This window comes from Ornithorhynchus anatinus, chromosome 9, assembly GCF_004115215.2.
Source record: "Ornithorhynchus anatinus isolate Pmale09 chromosome 9, mOrnAna1.pri.v4, whole genome shotgun sequence".
Taxonomy (NCBI): Eukaryota; Metazoa; Chordata; class Mammalia; order Monotremata; family Ornithorhynchidae; genus Ornithorhynchus; species Ornithorhynchus anatinus.
Genome location: NC_041736.1, coordinates 41,697,155 through 41,717,071, shown reverse-complemented (window position 1 = coordinate 41,717,071; position 19,917 = coordinate 41,697,155). Strand labels below are relative to the sequence as shown.

Here is a 19,917-nt window from a genome sequence, read left to right as displayed (position 1 = left end):
TATTGCTCGTTTATGTATTGTATACATAAAGATGGGGGAGTCTGCTGTTTCTTTAGATCCAGGGCCCGGGTTACTGCATTTCTCCTTGGTTAGCTGTAAACTAAGGTGGTAGATTATAAGCAACTAACTTTAGGATTTTAAGGATAATTGATTAGCTTCATACATTGCAGCTGAGGTCCTTTTAAACTTTATCATCACTTAACACAAGCAAATAGGCAGTTGTGCTTATTGCAAATCAGTCAGAGTTTAGGGGATGCTAACTGGCCACACTTTCAGCTCTCTGGATACTAAGTGGGTCATTGCTGTTTATAGGCGGGAGTCTCTTTCTAGTCTCTGTTTGGGCTGGTTGGCTAGTCTCTCATTTTTGTGAATTACTCTGGGGTCACTGGACTCAAACCTCTTGCCTCTCCCAGTCCCACAACGGCAGGGTGGGGAGAAGGAATGGTTGGCTGGATGTGATAGAGGCAGGCCAATTGTGTTGCCTGGTTCTAACCTAGAGAGAATCCTGCTCATTTGGAACCACAGGTTGAGTACAGGCTCCAGGAGGGAGAAGAAGGAGAGGGAGGAGGAAGAGGAGGAGGAGGAGAAGGGGAGAGAGAGAGAGAGAGAGAATATGTGTATATGTACGCACGTGTGTGTATGTGTGGTCAGAGGGGCACATTTTGGTCTGCCTTGACCCAAGGAAACTGGTCTAGAACCCAAACAGTAAGGGTTTGGTTCTAGTGCCCTTCAGCCAGTGGATGTGACTGAACCATGACTTCTGGAGAAGTAAATCAGAGCTCCAGGATGTCCTTGGACAGCCCTATTTAGAACTGCCCTTCTGGGAAGGCTAAGGGTGCCCCCACATTTCCAGGACTTCCCTGAGATCGACTTCTCAGCCCTGCAGCCTGGATGGCTAAGCTTTCTGGGGTAGGTTTAGTTGTCTTGCAGCATTTCACTGCTGCCCACTCCATGTTGGAAAAAGTACTGGGTTGTCAGGCCCTCGGTGGGAGAACTTTTGGAAGGCTCCACTCCTGACTAAAAGGGGAGGCCCCTGCTGCTCACAGGTATTCAGTAGCCGAGCTGCCTACAGGTATTTGCTCCTGACGGCACCAGGTCTCCACAGCTTTCGGAATTTGCTTGCGGCCGGCCTGGGGGAAATGGTTCACTTTCTTTCTCCGCAGGGCACAGCCCCGCCCCAGGTTTCCTCCCCAGGTACTGCGGCTGAGGGTCAAAACTGAGACAGAGAGAGTGCAGGCTGTAGGGCCTTGCTTCATTCCGACTCTGCTCTTTATAAATATTTATAGCAACTCCCTTGCTAAAAATAACACACTGGAGCACCACAGGGAGGAAAAAAAAACACAAAACAAAACAACAAAAAATGAAAATCACCACTGATTAAAACTGACTTCTGTGGGTGCCCGGGGCCGCTCGGCCACCGAGGGGCAGTGGCTGGCTTCCCTGGCCCTCCCTCCTTGGTTCTGGCTTCCTGGAGCAGAAATAGCACCTTGCTCCCCCATCCCCGCTCCTCCCTCCCCCACCCCCAAACTCCCTGGCTCACAGCTCACCTTGGGTGACTCGAGCTCGAGGGGAAAGGCCCTCTGGTTTGCCCTCTTCATGGGGCTGACTGGCTGCAGCCCTGAGCTCACAATGCTTCCTTCACCTTCTCTCCCCAGCCCTGCGTGAAATATCACCCACAGCGGAAACCCACCGGCGAGAGAGGCAGGCAGTTATTTTTAGAGTGTGGGCTGGGGTGAGTGAGTGTCTGAGGAGGGAGGCGAGTGCCTGAAGCTTCCTTTGAATGTGAACAGAGAAAACTTGCTGGTTTTCTTCAAGGCCGAGAATCAAGAGTCAAAGGTCATGAAGGAAAACAACCCCCACCCCTTCTCACCCCTCCCCCAAATCCCCTCCCTGGGGATCATGCACGTGCTGGCAGCAAATCAGAAAGAAACCCATTAGGTCACTGACACAAGAGGACTGCTTTTTTAGGGTGTTTTTTTTTTTTTTAAACCTCCCAGGAAATTCCTCGTTGCAACTGAGATGAGACTGTGCCTCGGGGGGAGAGAGGCGATGGTGTTAGTACATGCAGGAATCTGAGAGGAAGGCCCACCGGCTGGGGCTCTCTGGCCGCCACCCCCCCCCTCCGGTGCCGGCTCCCTCTTCCCAGGGGTAGCGGGCAGCCTGCAGGCCCGGTCCTGGCGTGCAGTTGTGGAGAGATGTGTGGAAAGGAGCCTCTGGGGAGGGGTGTGGAGACGTCCTGCCAATGCCAATTCACTGCAGTGCCCTCTGTGCCTGCGTAGGAAAAACCCATGGTTAGTGCTAGGTGCTGCCTGCTGACTGCTGGGCAAAATGTGCCAGAGTTTAAATTGCAGGGGCTAGCCTGTGGGATTTGAGTTGAGATGCCCACTTTAAAAAGCAGGGGAGCCTGAGTTGGGCAGTATCCCTCTTGGCTCTCTCTCTGGGGCAGTTCTTCTTGCAGAGGGAATGGGGCTCTTTGGGTTTCACACCAGGAATTCGGGGCCAGAAATACTGAGGGGGAAAAGAGAGCAGGTCCTGGGTTAATAGGATTTGGAGAAGACAGGGGAGCCACAATTAGGGGAAGTGTGCCGGAAGAAGGAAAGGGAAAGATGAGGGTTTGGATGTTCTGTAAAATAATAATAGTATTTGTTAAGCATTTACTATTTGCCAGGCACTCAGTTAAGCACTGGGATAGATACGATTCAATTATTCCCATCTCACATGAAGCTCTCAGTCTAAGAGGGAGGGAGAACAGGGACTGAATCCTCATTTAATAGATGAGGAAACTCAGATACAGAGAAGTTAAATGACTTGCCCAAAATCACAGAGCAGGCAAGTGGCGGTGCTGGGTCTAGGCCCCAAGAACACTGCTTCTCAGTGTGAAAGCAAGGTCGCAGTACATATGAAACAGGAGGATGGGAGAAACGATGCTCTGGCTTGAATCCAAATGGGGGAGTGGGCCTGCTCATGTGCAAAGATGAATCCCTTAGCAGTGTGGGAGACAGAGCTACTGACACTTCGCACTCTGTTAATGACAAAGCCAATCTTGGGTGCCAAGATCTCTCACTTGAATGCTTTGGCACCAAAGCAAACATGGTCGCCAGTGGCTAAGGGTCCCCTTGGCTCGAGGAGCCCTGAAATAGGTGATGGGAGTTGGGGGAGGGAAACCTCACAGTTTAATTCCATTCTACCCAGACCTACGCTAAACCTGCCCTTTCCCAAATAGGCCGAGGCCTGTTAAACCAAGCTCAGACCCAGGTAGAGATCCTCAGGGTGAGGGGAGGTAGCCTGGGAAGAACCAGGGAGAAATCACAAGGGGAGAGGCGATAAGGAGACTGAGATTAGGGGGAAGATGGGGAGGGAAGGAAAATCCCACATACTCACTTGCACTATCTCTCTGTTCAGATTCTTCCATTTAACCTGTGACAACACAGATAGAAATGCAGTAACGTTTTGAGGTCACACCTTGGCTTTCTGCCCAACCACAAGCACTGTGGAGGTTATTTCTCCTGACCCATCTCTCCATAGCCCCCTAACCAATTCTCCCATCTTTTTCATTGATCTGTGAACCACCCCATGGCCTCTCTCTACCCACAAGGCTGGTCCTGGAAGTGCCCATTTAGTAAGTTCAGTCACTACCAATTACAATTAGTGCAAAGCCAAGCACTAATGCAAACATAACGTAGGTTAAAAAATGAAATGGAAGAAAATAAAGTGCTCTTTAATAAATGGGCAAACGTGATTCAGAGAGCAGGTAAAAAATCAGTGAAGCAACAACTGTCTATCCCCACAAACAAATGAAAAGAAAATGAATCTACTGATGAACAGCTGTAACCCTTCCATATCTGCACTTCCGAAGAACCACCAACCTCTATCTTCACATGTCCCAGGTCCCCCGGGACAACATCTTGGAAACTCAGACCTTTTTTGCTGAGGCCCTTCGACTCCTAAAGGCTCCCCCTTCTCCGCTTTATACTTCAATCAATCGCATTTATTGAGTGCTTACTGGGTGCAGGGCACTGTTCTAAGTGTTTGGGAGAGTACAAGTGGAAGTCACTTGCCCTGCTTGCAACAGGCTTACAGTGCAGAGGGAGCTTGCTTTTATTCACAAAATGATTGTAGCTGCCCAATAAGCGTGCTCCCCCTTTCTCCCCAAACTTCTCTAACATTGCCTGCTTAGACTGGTAGCCCCATGAGGGGCAGGGATGGGGGCTGATCTGCCCAGTGCTTAGCAAATTGGTTGGTCCACTGCAAGCTCTTAATAAATACCATAACAAAACATATTCCTCCCCACTTCTGAACCCCCAATTTGGGTTTGGAAGCCTGACCATCACTATCACTTGTTGGATAGTGAAAATCTATTTTCATGTCTTCCTCCCCCTGTAGACTGTAAGACCTGCCTGGATAGGGATCGTGTCTACCTACTCTGGGTACTGTATTTTCCCAAACAGTATAATGATCTGCTCAGTAAATACCACTGATTCATGTTTCTGGAGCATCTGCCCCTCCAGATCACAATTTACATGCTTGTCAAATATCTGGGCCCTAAATATTTCCCTGGATTCCAACTGCCCCACTATATCCATGCTTGTATTAATAATAATGATAATTACAGTATTTAAGTGCTTACTCTGTGCTAAGCACTGTTCATTAGGTTCTCCTACACTAGAAGACTTCTCTGAACAGACATACCTATTTTGATTCACGAACTGTCTCACAAATCCTTCCTCAAGCGTAGCAAACTCATGAGCCTCTTCGGCCCCATCCATCCTCATCCGTGATTTTCTATAACCATGGTCAGAATCCCACCCACCAAGACCCCATAAGAAGCAAGGAGGCCTCATGGACCCAAGTGATTGCTGACACACGGATGGTAAGATCTAAGACCCAGAGAGATCCGGACATGCAAGCACAGGCGCAAAGGAGGGACAGAATCCAAGGCCGGGAGGCGGAGGGAAAGGATAGACTATACTTGCCCCTGATGATGCTATCACCATGGCCCAGCAGAGGTTTGGAGAATAAGTGGGGACCTAGGACCTCCCTCCAGTCATTGTGGCCATGGCCCACCCACTACCAACGCTACTCTTTTAAAAAGCGTGTGGCTAAGCGTGCAGGAAAGGCGATGGGAAAGCACTTCCAACTTCACTCCTCCCCTTTCCCTCATTCGATGAGGTGAAGATGTCAGCTGCTCTGGTCTCAAGAGCCCTGAAACATCTCTGGCTATGCACAATGATGTTTTTTAGGCTCCGGGGGTCGGGCTAGAAAAATGAGCTTGGTGGGGAAAAGCGGGCCATCACTTGCCCCGGAAGTACCATCACTTGCCCCAGTGGCTGCTGGATATTGAGGAGGTCCACTGCTCTGTGCTCTTCTGGGAGAGGAAGGTTCTTGGAGGCATTCTGAGCGCTTACGGTGATCCCTCCCTCACCTGCAGTATGTGCCATTAGTGACACCTGCCACTGGAATATCTCAGGGGCAAATATAGGGTTTGGGAGGACAGATGGACACAGGACCCAAACTCTGGGGCAAAACCCCCTGCTTTCTATTGGAGGAAGACAGTTGTTGTTAATGGTATTTGTTAAATGCGTACTACGTGCCAGGCACTGTTCTAAGCGCTGGAGGAGAGAGGAGAAAGGAATGGAATTTTCAAGCTGCTAGAGAAGCCAGGAGTCGGCAAGGGTGGGTGAGGGAGGCAGCTGCAGGAAGACAAGCAGAAGGGCTGGGATAAATGCAGAGGGAAGCATGCCGCACGGGTTAAAGCTTAGGCTTCCCATCCAGACTGGGGTCCAGCAAGCTGCCTTTTACCTCTGTCTTTCCCATTCTGCATCTTCTCCTCCTCTTCCTCGGCACCTTCCTCTGCTGTAAAAGACAAGTCCAGGGTGGCCGGTGACCAATCTTACCGGGCACGATACGGAGTGCAGGGGGCGGGAAGAAGGACACACAAGGTCTGGGAGAGGACTCTGGTTGTATACCCGGGGCTTGAGGCTGAAGGGGCTTCTGCCAAGTTGGGTATGGGTGGGTCTGAGGGGAAGGGGTTCTTTCTGGTAGAGAAGCAGCATGGCTCAGTAGAAAGAGCACGGACTTTGGAGTCAGAGATCATGGGTTCAAATCCTGGCTCTGCCACTTGTCAGCTGTGTGACTTTGGGCAAGTCACTTAACTTCTCTGTGCCTCAGTTACCTCATCTGAAAAATGGGGATTAAGACCGTGAGCCCCATGTGGGACAACCTGATTCCCTTGTGTCTACCCCAGCGCTTAGAACAGTGCTCTGCACATAGTAAGCGCTTAACAAATACCAACATTATTATTATTTCTGAGGTACAGTAAGTAGATAAAATTCCCCATAATTGTAGTTAGCAGCAACAAGCTGGGGGTCAGTTTCTGGGTTCTGTTTTTGCCTCTATCTTCCTGTTTGGCTCTAGGACGGTCACTTCCTCTATGTCTCAGTTTCCTTTCAGGGGTTAATTGGCCCCAGCAGGACTGTGGGGACTCAATATCGCTCAGAGAGCAGGGAGGTGGCCACGGGCAAGGAGAAGAGCAGCAGAGGCATCTTTGGGGCAAGAACAGCCTCCTCTACCTTGAGTCAACTGGCTACCTAGCGTGGGCCCGGGAGTCAGATGGACCTGGGTTCTAGTCCCCACTCTGCCACTTGTTTGCTGTGTGACCCTGGGCAGGCTGCTTCACTTCTCTGTGCCTAAGTTACCTCACCTGCAAAACGGGGATTAAGACTGTGCGCCCCGTGTGGGACATGGACTGTGTCCAACCTGAGCTACCTTGCATCTACCCCGGCGCTTAGTACAGTGCCGGGCACGAGGTAAGCGCTTACCAGATCTGATTAAAAAAATCCCAAAACCAGCCAGAATGCAGAAATGTATTTCAGCAGTTTCTCTCTGCACCTCCTTTCTGAGACTGTAACTGGCCTCAAATCTGCTACCTTCCCTATGGGGCTACTAGGCTGGGAGCCGGAGCCAAGCTGTCAGGTTGAGCCATCTATGACTCATGCACTCCCAAGCTCCAACTGGCCCGAGAGGCCCCCCAGGCAGGGGGAAGGAGGTCTCAGAGCCAAACCAGCGTCTGCTGCTTCATTTCCCAGTTTGGGCCCCTGTGGAAGCTGCCGGCTGCAGGCACCGGCTCTGCCGCTCCCATCTCCCATCTTTACCCTCCGGCGGGCTGCTGAGTAGGAGTGGAGGCCCACAGCATCCTCCTCTGTGGCCGCTCCCATCTCCCATCTTTCCCTCCGGCGGGCTGCTGAGTAGGAGTGGAGGCCCACAGCATCCTCCTCTGTGAGGAGGTGCCAAGGCCCCAGGGCAGCTCTGACTCGGGAGTGTGGAACAGAGGAGGGCAGCACTCCAGGCAGCTGCACCCTGTGGAAACTGTCCCTCACGGCTACACTATAAGCAGACTCGGACGCAGGTGAAGGACACGCTGGAAATGTCTGTGTTAGGAAAAAATGGGAATTCTGGGTTCCCTTCTGGTTCGCCCTGGGAGGCTGGTAAGGAATAAGCAAAAGTGGTATTATTATTCCGCGATGGCCCATTTGAAACCTGCCTCATTTCAGGCCACTCTGTTCAATGGAGTCTTTTGGAAACAAGTCCCCCGTGCCCCGTCTGCACCTAGTATGGATGGCTGGACCCTCATTTTTCTCCTCTCGTCCTCTTTAAGAAATGGGTCACTAGTAAAATATTAGCCAATCCTGGGACTACCATGTCTGTAACAGACACTCAATTATTGAGGTTAATCATGACAATAACCACAGAATTTTGAGAGCTCTCTAAGTTTCTTGCCATGTTTCTTGGCAGACTGCACCAAAACATTCTTGACTTCTCTTCTATCCTACTCTTTGAAAACATACAGCAGTGAGATTAGGATAGTCAAATGAAGACTCCATTTTACATGAAAGAGTTCAACCCACAGATCTTCAGAATGGGTGACTGAATTAATGATTCACCAACCAAGATTGATGACTTGCCCAAGGTCATCTGGAGAGAGGTCAGCATGGCCCCAGGAAGAGTCGTGATACCCAGCCCAGGTTGCTCTGCAAGAACATAGTTACGAACTTCTGGGAATGCCTGAAACAGGGCAGACCTCTGGCAAGAGTTAGGAAATGCATATGGTAGATACACTCCTCTACTCGCCCCCCCCCCAACCCTGCATGCACACACCTGGCTCAGAGATGTTATCTCCATAGCAGCAGGGTTTAACTTTGGTGGGACCATTCAGGATCTCAAATGTGGCACCATTTTCTGAGGGGGGAATGGATGGAACTTCTTAGCATATTTTTGATTAGCATGAAGAAAGGAATTGAGACTTTTCACTGTTACCATTAAAGCTCTCAAGAACAAAAATGTGAAGAGTCCTGCAAGGTTTTCATTGCTCTGAGGCTGACTTGTCTCTATATTTTATTTTTATGGTTGCGTGTTTAAATACAACCTAATTTACCTTTGCCTAATCTGGTTCTTTACACTTAAATCAGGGAACTACTAATCTGAAGCTCCCCCGCCCCCTGTCAAATGATGAGGATGATGGCTGTGGAACTGGGTGGAATATGGGAAGGGGTGGAGGAGGAATGGAGCTGTGAACGCTGAAGAAAATCAGTCTGGGGAAGGACAAACCAAAGGGCCAGTAAGAGACCTGATCCTCTACACTGGATGGGAATGTGTCTCCCAACTCTGTTTAATTAATGTACCCTCCTGAGCGCTTAGTACAGTGCTCGGCATTTGACAAATATAATTGATTGATCAATTCCAGCTAACTTCAACATTCCCACTAAAGCACTAAACTTTGCTTTGGTCAACTTTCATGGGGGGTTTTGAATTTCTGCGCGTTTCAAGTGGGAATGTCCTTGAAAGGAAATGTACTTTTGGGTGTTCCTCAGCCAAAGGGGAAGGAATCACACCACACCTTTTGGTTTTAGGAAGAAGTCCTCCGGCATCTGGTCCAGGTGTAGCACTCCCCATTCTTAGCTTCCTGAGGTAGGGAGACAAACTGAATGTACTGGAAGGAGTTTCCCTTCCTCTTTGCTTGCTTTGGCCCAGGGGGGTGGGATAACTCCGTTTCTTGGGTGTGGCAGGGTCAGATCTGTAATTTTGCTGCCCATAGGTACTGTTTATTCCCACATTTTAAATGAATAGACCTCTTGCGCCCCTGACTTTTCTTGGGGTGAATTCACTTCTTTCTGGTCCTTGCATTCCTATAAGGAATCCTGCCACAACGGTTAACTGATTTTCAATATGCTTACTTAGCTTGTAGGGTGCAAACTGGGATTTTTAAAAAAGTATTTAAGCATTATTCTTCTCATTAAGTAATATTAATATAAACATTTTAGTTTTTTGATTTTTTTTCCCTGAAAAATCGTCGATGCCTTAAAATTTGCCACTCTGGTCTAGGGGTATGGAGAGAAGTGGATTCTGCTTTGCGATTAGGGATATGGCCAGTTTCACTGGCTGGGACAGAGTGCGGCTTTGATTCTGAAGGGTGGCATCTGCAACAGCATTTTCCGAGATAATTTCAGATTTTTGAAGAATGGGAGTTCTGATGGAGGGGGGGAAATCACCCCCCACAAATAAAAATGTGTCCTCTCATAATCTGAACTAGTCAACTGTGAGAGAGGGGTTTTGAGTCCTGGCCTGAGAACACATGAAATCATTCAGAGGCTTTTTCCAGATCAAAGGCAAAAGAGGTCTCCAGGAACTGCCTTCTCTAACAAGTTTTTCTGCACATCCCTTTGTGTGTGCGCATGTGTACGCGTGCGTGCACACGCATGTACTGGCTGCTTTAAGGTAAAGCGGTGTGTGGTTTAGGGAATGGAGATGGTGTGCGGTGTGGTCTGAAATCTGATTCTCACCCAGATAGAGTGCCTTCTTAGATGAAAGGAACTGTGGGTTCGTGCACGTGTGCCTTGAGAAAGGAGGACCGAGGGTAGGAGGAGGGGGGGGGAAGGGGGCAGAAAGTGGGGCAGGCACTCGGGCTTCTCACCCTGAATGAAGCTCCTTCAACTAAGGATGACATGGTATTGGGTGATGGAGTCAGCAGCCACCAGCAGGTCATTGCGAAGGTTCCTCCTCGTACCTAAGGGGAGTCAGAGGAGAGAGCGATGCCAGCGTGGGGGTGAGGGGAGAAGGAACCCACCCCCGTGTCCCCACTTCATCAGCTCTCAGGATGTAGCAGGACTGCACTAAGGAGCTCTACTAACTACGGTGGTGGTTTTGCTTTCTCTCAGGCACGCGTGGTCAGAACACCCGTCTTGGTGTCGGGTCTCCACTAGGCTCCAGGAGTACAATTTTTGGAGCTAGATGATGGCCATTGACCATCACCCTCCCTAGATACATTCCTGCTCTATTTGCATCTTTTGAGCTCCTCTGGAGCACGACATGCCCCGAGCAGATGTGTTTCATCAAGTCTCCAGAACATGGGGTGAAGCCAAGTTGGCAAGGGGCCTCACACTATATAGTCAGGGGAGGGCAGAGCCCAGAGCTTGACTGACACCCCGCCCTGGCCCCATAAGGCGAGCTCTGCACCGAGAACCTCCATCTGCTCGCCTGATCACCCTGAAGGGAGAGGGCACCAAGGCGGCAGGAACCACTTTGTAGTCCAGGCCCCATTATTTAGAACACTGGCGACCATTCCCACATGAGACTGGGATCGAGGAAGAAAAACACCTGAGAGGGTGTCTCAGCAGGAGCCCCGACTCTGAGTCTTACCCAGCCCTCCTTCATCCTTCACTCAAGTCCCCACACAGCGCAGAGGCTGGAACTCACCTTGTGCAAAGGCCTCTTGCACCTCTCCTCCAACTCCAGTCAGGGAGTCCTGAGGGCCGTGGGTAGGGGTAGAGCCGGCGGATGTAGAGCGGACTGGCATGGGCATTGGCCGGCTCCCCCCGTGAGATGGGGATGTTTGTGGGGATCCTGCAGCTTGGGCCTAGGGGAGACAAAGACACCAAATTCATTAGGTTACCCCAGGGCCCCAGCCTCTCAAACTGAGTGGATAAAGAGACCTCTCCCTTAGCCAGTTGGGGCTACTACAGGCCAGCCAGAGGGGCAGGAATTAAATGGAAAAGAGCTTCTCTGGGGAATATTCAAAGCTGAGACCAAAGTATCACACTGCCTTCTCAGGGGCACTGAGAGAACAAAGCGCAGAGAGGAGGGAAGAAAGGCTGGGGAGGAAGTGGCAAAGATGGGAGGTGGGATGGAAGGAAATATGAGGAGTGCAGATCACTCAATTTCAAGGCAGAAGGGGAGGAAGGGGGCCTGGGGGTAGAGGTGAAGTTTGGGTGGACCGAAAGGACGGAGGGTAGACTGTGGGGGGCGGGTCATGTAGTAAGGGGTCCAGGCTGCTGATTCCATGAGCTGCGGGTTCAACTGTAGCTCTGCTTAGAATGCTCATCCCACTGCATCCTTATGAAAACGGACACACTGAGTCTTCAGCAGACACAAGCAGGAGAGCAGTCATAGGTAGAAGATACCGTGTTGAAATCTCTTAACTGAGAGGGTCCAGGCACAGGGTTTATACCAAGTTGCTTCCTTCAAGCCCAGCTTATACGTGAATCCGTTCCTTCTACCCCATCACTAGGCTCATAAGGGGCCAGCCCACACCTTAAGGCTTTACATTTTCTGTCCTCTCTTGCTGCCACCATTCTGTAGGAGCAGAGGGTGGGCAGAAGCTCTGGTTCACCACATGGCCCCCAGCTTCCCCTCACTGAGGTTCCAGATCATGACCTGACATTTCAGCAGACCAGCCTCCACCCCTGCCGGAACACAGCAGAAGCAGACGGCTCTGTGTATGCTTTAGAATCCGCTGGGAGGCCTAGGACAACTTCTCGTGGAGGATGCTTGCCTGGAAGGGAGACTTAGGGAGTGGGGGACGAGGAGGTGTAACAGAGGATCGCTTCCTCCAAGTACTGTTTACCTTACACATTTACCTTACATGTACTAAGAGCCCCCCCACCCCGCCCTTTTCTAGTCACCGGGCAGCAAGTCAATGACTTGAGAGAACAAGCGTGGCCTAGCGGATAGAGCACGGGCCTGGGAGTCAGGGGATCTGGGTTCTAATCCCTCCTCCACCACATGTCTGCTGTGTGATCTTGGGTAAATCACTTAGCTTCTGTAAAACATCTGTAAAATGGGGATTAAGATTGTGAGCCCCATGTGGGACAGGGACTGTTTCCAACCCAATTTGCTTGTATCCACTCCTGTGCGTAGAAGAGTGCCTGACAACATAGTAAACGCTTAAAAGATATCACAATTATGAATACAGGGTGCTGAATGGGTAACAGTGGTCAGTGGTGAGGGACCGGGCAGGAAACGTGGGGGACAGCTGAGGAGAGCAGCAGAACTTGGGGGCTTCTGCAGCGTGGCTTAGCGGAAAGAGCACAGGCTTGAGAGTCAGAGGTCATGGGTTCTAATCCCGGCTCCGCCGCTTGTCAGCTGTGTGACCTTGGGCAAGTTACTTAACTTCTCTGTGCCTCAGTTACCTCATCTGTAAAATGGGGATTAAAACTGTGAGCCCCACGTGGGACAACCTGATCACCTGGTATCTCCCCCAGTGCTTAGAACAGTGCTTTGCACATAGGAAGTGCTTAACAAATACCACCATTGTTATTGTTGTTCTGGCTGCTCCTGAGGTAATCCCAAATCCATGGCCCAAGGCCCTCTTAATGGTATGTCTCTGGCTGCTGCTTCTCCTTGATCGGGCTTGGGTTGGGGACTAGAGGTTTCGCTTGGAGGCCCCAGAGATTTCTCGCTCTAGAAGCCTAAGCCTGGTTGACCTTCTTTTCAGCAGGGTCAGATCATTTGCATGAGGTAAGGTGGGCCAGACACTTCTGTCTTTTGGTGGTTTGTAGCAGGGGTCTGGTAAGGGGGCTGGAGGGGCTGGGGTTGGGGTGACTCTGGATGATCACTTTCCAAAACAGCAAACTGAACCATTTGTGAATGTTTTAACACAGAGACTGCCATACTTGAGTGAGGCAAGGCTGATGGGGAATCCAGCTGCAAACAACTCCTGTGCTCTCATTCCCTCTGAAGACAAACAAATCACCCCACTCTGATCTTGAAAAGGTCCAGATCCCCTTTCCAACCAACCCTGCTGCACAGTACCGGCCTTTTAGAGGAACAGGAAAGAACACGAAACTATGATCAATAGCTCACAGTACCGTCCTGACTCATAGTAGTGAAAGGGGAAAAGCTGAGAAGACAGAGAAAGGCAGCTTTCATCCCCCATGAGAAGGTTTTGCTGGGGCGATTCTGAATCTGTGGCACAATACCTGAACCACACCCTCCCTCTCCTCACCACATTTCCCCACCGTGGGGCGGAGTGGAAGCGGAGGGCAGCCAGGCCTGTGCACACGCTTAATCTCACACCTCATGCCTATCCCTTCCTTCTCAGCATTGGGGTTGGAGATGTGAATACTTCCTCCCCTCCCCCGCTTCGCGAAACTGCTGGTGGAAACTGCTACGGTTGCTTTACCATCAGCCTGGCCTGTCTCTTGCGTCTCACCCCAGTTGGCTAAGGTCACTCAGCTCCCCGAATCAGGTCTGTTAATTACTCTGTGGGCCACGAGACTCTTGCTGGGTTAGGAAAGATGGAGAAGCAGCATGCCCTGGCGGCCTGGAAGTCAGAAGGACCTGGGTACTAATCCCGGCTCCGCCACTTGTCTTCTGTGTGGCCTGGGGCAAGTCACTTCACCTCACTGTGCCTCAGTGACCTCATCTGTAAAATGGGGATTAAGACTGTGAGCCCCATGTGGGACAGGGACTGTGTCCCACCTGATTAACTTGCATCTACCCCAGCGCTTAGTACAGTGGCTCGCGCATAGTGAGTGCTTAACAAATACCATTACAAAAAAATAGAGAGGGGATCCATAGCTGTCTACATACAGGTCCAGGTCTATTCTGGGGCCGCAAGCACCGGGGAAGTTAAGTGGCAAATGGGAAGAGATACCACATGTCTGCTGGTCATCGCCCTGGGAGGCAATTGGGGATCTTTCCCCTTCGGCACTGTCTTCTGCCCCATCGTGGTTTGAACCCCTCTTCCTTAGGACCCAGGAAATCTAAGAACTTGGTGTGAATCCACACAGGGCAGAGGCCCCGAGAAGGGAGCGGAACTAGACAGAGGACTGCCGGGCACCAGACAGAAAGCCTAAAATGTTCGGTGAACAAAGGGAACAGTCAACAGTTTCCCGTTGCAAAATGGGAGGGACGTTTTCCCCAGGGAGAAGAAAGGCAACACCACTCTGTCTCCTGGAATACTTCAAACCCTCCAGTAGTTGGCCACAATCCCACTGGGCTGACGGCTGCTCCCCGCTTCAACGTCCGGAGCCAACACGTTACCTGGGCTAGAGGGGTTGAAGCCCCAAAGCTCCCTATTCATCGATTTCAACCTGGTTTAAAAAGGAACAAAAAACTCCACCAACCAACCAAGCTGAGGCTTTCATCGGGTTTGCAGAGCATAAAGGAAGTGTCTGGATCCAGAGAAATCTGAGCAAGGCAATTGGTTTTTCTCCCGTTGCCCCAAGTCCAAACCCAACATCAGCAGTCTGGGCAGAGGGAATGAAGAAGAGTCTGACCCCAAGGCCAGGAGAGTTTACCAGAAAATACACCAAGGAGGGACTTTGAAGTCACTCGTTCAGAGCACAGAACCCACATGTTGTGGGAGGAGAGCTGGCCGGGAAAACCACCACGCCCCGTCAGGAGAGCCGCCCGCTGCAGGAAAACAGCGCTGCGCTGCATTGTTCTGGGCAGGGGGGTGCCTGCGCCTCACTATCTCCTCCCACGGTGGGAGGGGGAGGGGGTGTGCAGTTCCTGTCTCTTTGGGTGCATATTACAGTCAGGCATACAGGAACAATGGTAAAGGCCCATGGCAGAGTGCCTGACTTTGGGAGCTAATAACCTCTATGGAGCATTAATAAAAACCCCTACTAAAATCCCGAGCTGGGCTGTTATCATGGTAACAGAATGAAAGAGGCACTTCAGCCCTACATTCCTGTCTTCCCGACTCGTGGACGCCCGCCAGGTAGCAGATGGCTTGTGTGGACAATTACCTTCATTCTGCTGCAGTGTGTTTAAATAAAACAAACTCCGTCCTCCTCGGTGCTGATTTTCAGAGTCACCGCTCAGAAATAACGGCTGGGAGAAGGGTGCAGGCAAAGTGACTGGACAGGGGCCCGGCAGGCCTGAGACCTGGGCTAGCCAAAAGTGAAACTTACAGAGAAGTGGCGGCACAGATGGGCGGGTTATGGGGAGGTAGTTTTTTTTTTTTTGTCAAGAGTAGGGAAAAACACATTTCCCACTCTATTTTGAGCTGGGTTGGCAGCAGCTCTGTTAGGAAAGCACAGCTGTCTAATCAAATGTTGGAGTGTAAAGAGCGAAGTGAGGTGACAGGATCATTAGATACTATATTGTCTATCGTGCTGAAAGGTTTGTATATAACCGTCTGACATGACAAGAGTTAAATTAGACACGAAACCCCCCACCCGTCCCCTTCCCCATCTCGCCAGACTAAAGGAAACGGCAGAGAGAACAGCCATAGCTGCTTCCTTCTCGCTATAGCTAGGGGTGGAAGGAGCAAGGCCAAGGTGGGGAGAAATGGGGCTGCGGAGGGGTAGAGGGGGCACCCAAATGGTGCAAGTGAGTAAACAGCAACAACCCATCGGACGATTCAAATCCAGAAATCATTAGAAAGAATCAAACTCCAAAAGAATGTGGCTGTCTGGCAGCCAGTCTGAACTCCATGTCGGAGTGCAGTGCATACAATTAAAAGGAAACTTGGCTCCAGATCACCTGAAAGGAAAAGCAGGGGGGCCTGTGGGGAGATCAATGGGTCAGTGTGTGTTTGTGTGTGTATGTGTACTCACATGCTCATGCTTTGTATTCGTGGAAACCTATTACAACAATTAGCTTTGGTGAAGGAAACACTACTGACCTGAACTCACCCAGAGGGAAACTTCTCTGATCTTTGACATGGAAAGGGGAGCTGGACCTGGTGGTGGTGGGAACACCCTGCCTTCTTTGCCCAGGGACAGAACACTAATTGTATTTACTGTGAGTACCCAAGAGGGAGTCTTCCCTGACAGTCAACCGGGTCTGTCCCTTCAGAGAGTGACTGCTATAAAATGAGCACGGTGAGGGCCTTCTCCCCTCTCATCTTCATGGCCCCCTTGCAGAGGTGACCCGGGAACTATCACAGGCTGCAATGGCACTGCCCTGAACAAGGCCTGGAGGGCTTTCAAAATCAATCAGTGGTATTTACTGAGCGCTTACTATGTCGAAGCACTATAGTAAGCACCTAGGAGAGTGCGATACAGTAGAGTCGGTAGGCATGATCCCTGCCTTCAAGGAACTTACAGGCTCATGGGGGAGACAAACACTAATATAAATTACAGACAGAGAAGACGGTAGAGTATAAGGATATCGGACACCCAATCACAGGGCAGAGCTTAACATGAGTAATGGACTCCACTCCTAGTTGAAAACCTTTATTTCAATCCTCTCAGAAGGGATGTAGCACTCTACTTGGTAGATTTTCTGGAACAAAGCCTTAGATAAGTAAATCCTGTTTAGGGCAAACAATATTCAACTGCAATTTCTAACATTTATTACCGCTGGGACTCAACGACAAAGACACAGACCAACATCCCTGAGCTCTCCGGAATGAAACTCCACTGACTAAATGCCACTCCAGTTGGGGCCCTGCTTTTCGCTTCCTTTTTTAGAGAAGCAGCGTGGCTTAGTGGAAAGAGCCCGGGCTTGGGAGTCAGAGGATGTGGGTTCTAATCCTGGCTCTGCCACTTGTCTGCTGTATGACCTTAGGCAAGTCACTTAACTTCTCGGTGCCTCAGTTACCTCATCTGTAAAATGGGGATTAAAAGTGTGAGGTCCCACGTGGGACAACCTGATATCCTTGTATCTACGCCACTGCTTACAGCAGTGCTTGGCACATAGTAAGCGCTTAATAAATACCGTGATTATTATTTTTGCTAATCCTGGGGGTGCATCTAGAAACAACCCTACAGGTCTCCCATTCCTTTGAAGATCATTCCAAGGGGGCCTCCTCCAGTGACTCTTAGGGCAGCAAGGCAAATAAATACTGATGACATGGGAGATTCTTAAGACTGTCCCTGGATGTCTGCAGACTAGGTTAGTCTATACACCTTGGAATCTTTGGCAAGGGCACCAAAGGTGCTTAAAAATGACCAGGGTTTCCTGAGGGAAATTACAGTTGTGACCCGAAAAGTCTTTGATGTGAAGGCTGGTTGCCGGTAACTCTCTGAATAACTTGAGCCAAGCTTCCCTCATAGGCTAACCCCAAGTGAGAGCACCTCACTGGCTCTCTTTCCTCTTTGGTGATCACCTCTTTGTGCTCTTCTGGCTCTCTCTTCTGCCCTCTGAGGCCTATGTATGTTGCCAACTCTAGGGTTTCCAGCTTAGGAGTTCATATTCTCTACTTTATTCTTGCTTCCCCCTCAAGTGCCACTATTACTTTCTTTCCTCAGTGACTCCCTGAGATAAGTGGTCCCTGCCGACCTGTGCATACTCAGAGAACCTGTGCCACAGCACCCCTTCTTCTTGTTCAGCACTCTGAGCCCTCCACTCACAAGATGCCAAGTGCCCAATTAACCACCCTCCCGAGTCCCTTAGACTTTCCTTTTGTATATAAGCACATTTGGCTTTCTCGGAGAAGCAGCGTGGCGCAGTGGAAAGAGCACGGGCTTTGGAGTCAGGGCTCATGAGTTCGAATCCCAGCTCTACCACTTGTCAGCTGTGTGACTGTGGGCAAGTCACTTAACTTCTCTGTGCCACAGTTCCCTCATCTGTAAAATGGGGATTAAGACTGTGAGCCCCACGTGGGACAACCTGATTCCCCTGTGTTTACACCAGCGCTTAGAACAGTGCTCTGCACATAGTAAGCGCTTAACAAATACCAAAATTATTATTATTATTATTATTATTGTCCCTGCTAAGAAAGAGGCAGTGACACCAGGGCACAACAAAACTGAAGCAGAACTGTTTTGGGAAACTTTCTGGCTCCTGAGGGAGTAACTGGGGAGGTTGGGAGGCTCTCTTTCTCACCTCCACTGCCCAATCTTGCTGGGCCTTCCTACACATCTCCCAGTTCTGCCCCTTCCTTTCCATCCGAACTGTTACTATCTGCTACAATCAATCAGTCACATTTACTGAGAACTTACTAAGGGCTGAGCACTGTACTTAGCGCTTGGGAGAGTACATTATAACAGCACTGGTAGACATGTTCTTTACCTACAAGTTCTGGTCTCACCATGGCTAGACAACTGTATCAGCCTCATCGCTGGTCTCCCACCTTCCGGTCTCCTCCCTTCCCATCGGTACCAATCACTGCTCTAGGGATCATCTTGCAGAAGTATTGGTCAGTCCACATCTCTCTGCACCTCAAATCTCTAAACTGCCTTCCTGAATCTCTCCAAGTCAAACAAAAACTCCTCAATAGGCTTTGAGGCTCCCTACCGCCTCACCCCACCATACAGCCCTCTTCAGCTGTTATCGTTTCTCTCAAGCCAACCTTCTAGCAGTACCTTGCTCCCTTGTCTCTCTTTCCCACCTTCATCCCCTGGCTCCCGCCTGTTCCGCCAGCTTGGAATTCCATCCTTCTCCAAATCAGACAGATCACAGCTTTCCCTACTTTCAAAGCCCTCCTAAAATCCCACCTTGTACAACAAGCCTTCTCCGATTAATTTCCCAGCAATCTAAACTATATAATCCCATCATCCAACTTGAAGCACTTATGAATGTATTTATACCCAAATCCCATCATCCAACTTTAAATTCTTATTTATTTATATGGGTATGGGTATTAAATGGGCATTTATACCCATATATATGGTATAGTTATGTATCACCCATGTATTTGTTTAACCCATTATTTATTTTGACACTCTTAGTTGTAAATATTTTTATGCTTGTCTCCCTGTTAGAGTGTAAGTGTTAGAGTGTAAGTGTAGAGAAGCAGCGTGGAAAGAGCTCGGGCTTGGGAGTCAGAGGCTGTGGGTTCTAATCCTGGTTCCGCTGCTTGCCAGGTGTGTGACTTTGGGCAAGTCACTTAACTTCTCTGTGCCTCAGTTACCTCATCTGTAAAATGGGGATTAAAAACTGAGAGCCCCACATGGGACAACGTGATCACCTTGTATCCCCCAGCGCTTAGAACAGTGCTTTGCACATAGTAAGCGCTTAACAAATACCACCTTTTTTTGATTTTTAAGTGCCTTGTGGGCAGGGAACTTTGTGTCATTCCTTTATTCTGCATTTTATTCAGTCATTCATTCAACTGTATTTATTGAGCACTGTACTAAGCATTTGAGAGAGTCCAACACAATAATAAACAGACACATTCCCTTCACCAAGTGGAGCTCAGTATAAACCATTACTGCCACTATTGCCAGAATTAAATGACAAGGAAATAGAAATTAAATTCTGCTTGGATAAACAAGACACGGTGATGTCACCCCATCCTCCCTGCCGCTCAGTATCACCAGCAGCGTCAGGAAGGAACAGTGAAAGCAGAAGACTAAGGTAAAACAAGGCAGCAGCAGAGGTTGAATGGCGCAGAAACTGCTTTGGCAATGAAGTTTCTAAGGGGGTCTCTAAAACATTAGATTGGAAGTTGGAAAGAGTACATCAGTTAACTCAGTCACAGGAACGTTCCTTTCTTTCAGTTTCGTCCACTTCTCCGTTGGTTACTAACGGAGAATCTTTTCCCCCTCTGAAAGTTGCCGAGCTTTTCTCCTCGCACAGAATTGGCTAGAACAAACCCAAAGAGCCAGGCCTAAAAAACAGAAGGACAGGGGCTTTAAAAAAAGGCTGCAGCGATGGGGAGGGGAGAGGAGAGAAGGGAGAGAAGGGAGGCAGTATGCTTAATGCTGCAGTCTGGCAACCCTGGCCCAGAGAGACCTGCAAGGGAGA

General features: G+C 49.8%; 1 protein-coding gene across 6 annotated transcripts in view; it reads right to left on the bottom strand.

Moving 5' to 3' along the window:
- Window positions 1-1,939: 1,939 nt before the first annotated feature.
- DTNB (dystrobrevin beta) overlaps window positions 1,940-19,917 on the bottom strand; it is a 217,177-nt gene continuing 199,199 nt past the window's right edge. For 3 of the 6 annotated variants that reach the window (XR_005660347.1, XR_005660348.1, XR_003761973.2), the window contains 4 exons: window positions 10,750-10,909; window positions 9,969-10,060; window positions 8,155-8,235; window positions 5,816-5,853 (listed from right to left, as the gene is read on the bottom strand). Coding sequence is in view for 2 of the 6 variants with exons in the window: in XM_039913078.1 (XP_039769012.1) it covers window positions 3,413-3,417; window positions 5,800-5,853; window positions 10,750-10,909 (219 nt within the window). In the remaining 4 variants the exon portion in view is untranslated. Of the gene's footprint in view, window positions 2,272-3,381; window positions 3,418-5,799; window positions 5,854-8,154; window positions 8,236-9,968; window positions 10,061-10,749; window positions 10,910-19,917 lie in introns of those variants that run through there. The other 3 variants (XM_039913078.1, XM_039913079.1, XR_005660349.1) reach the window with 2 other exon arrangements.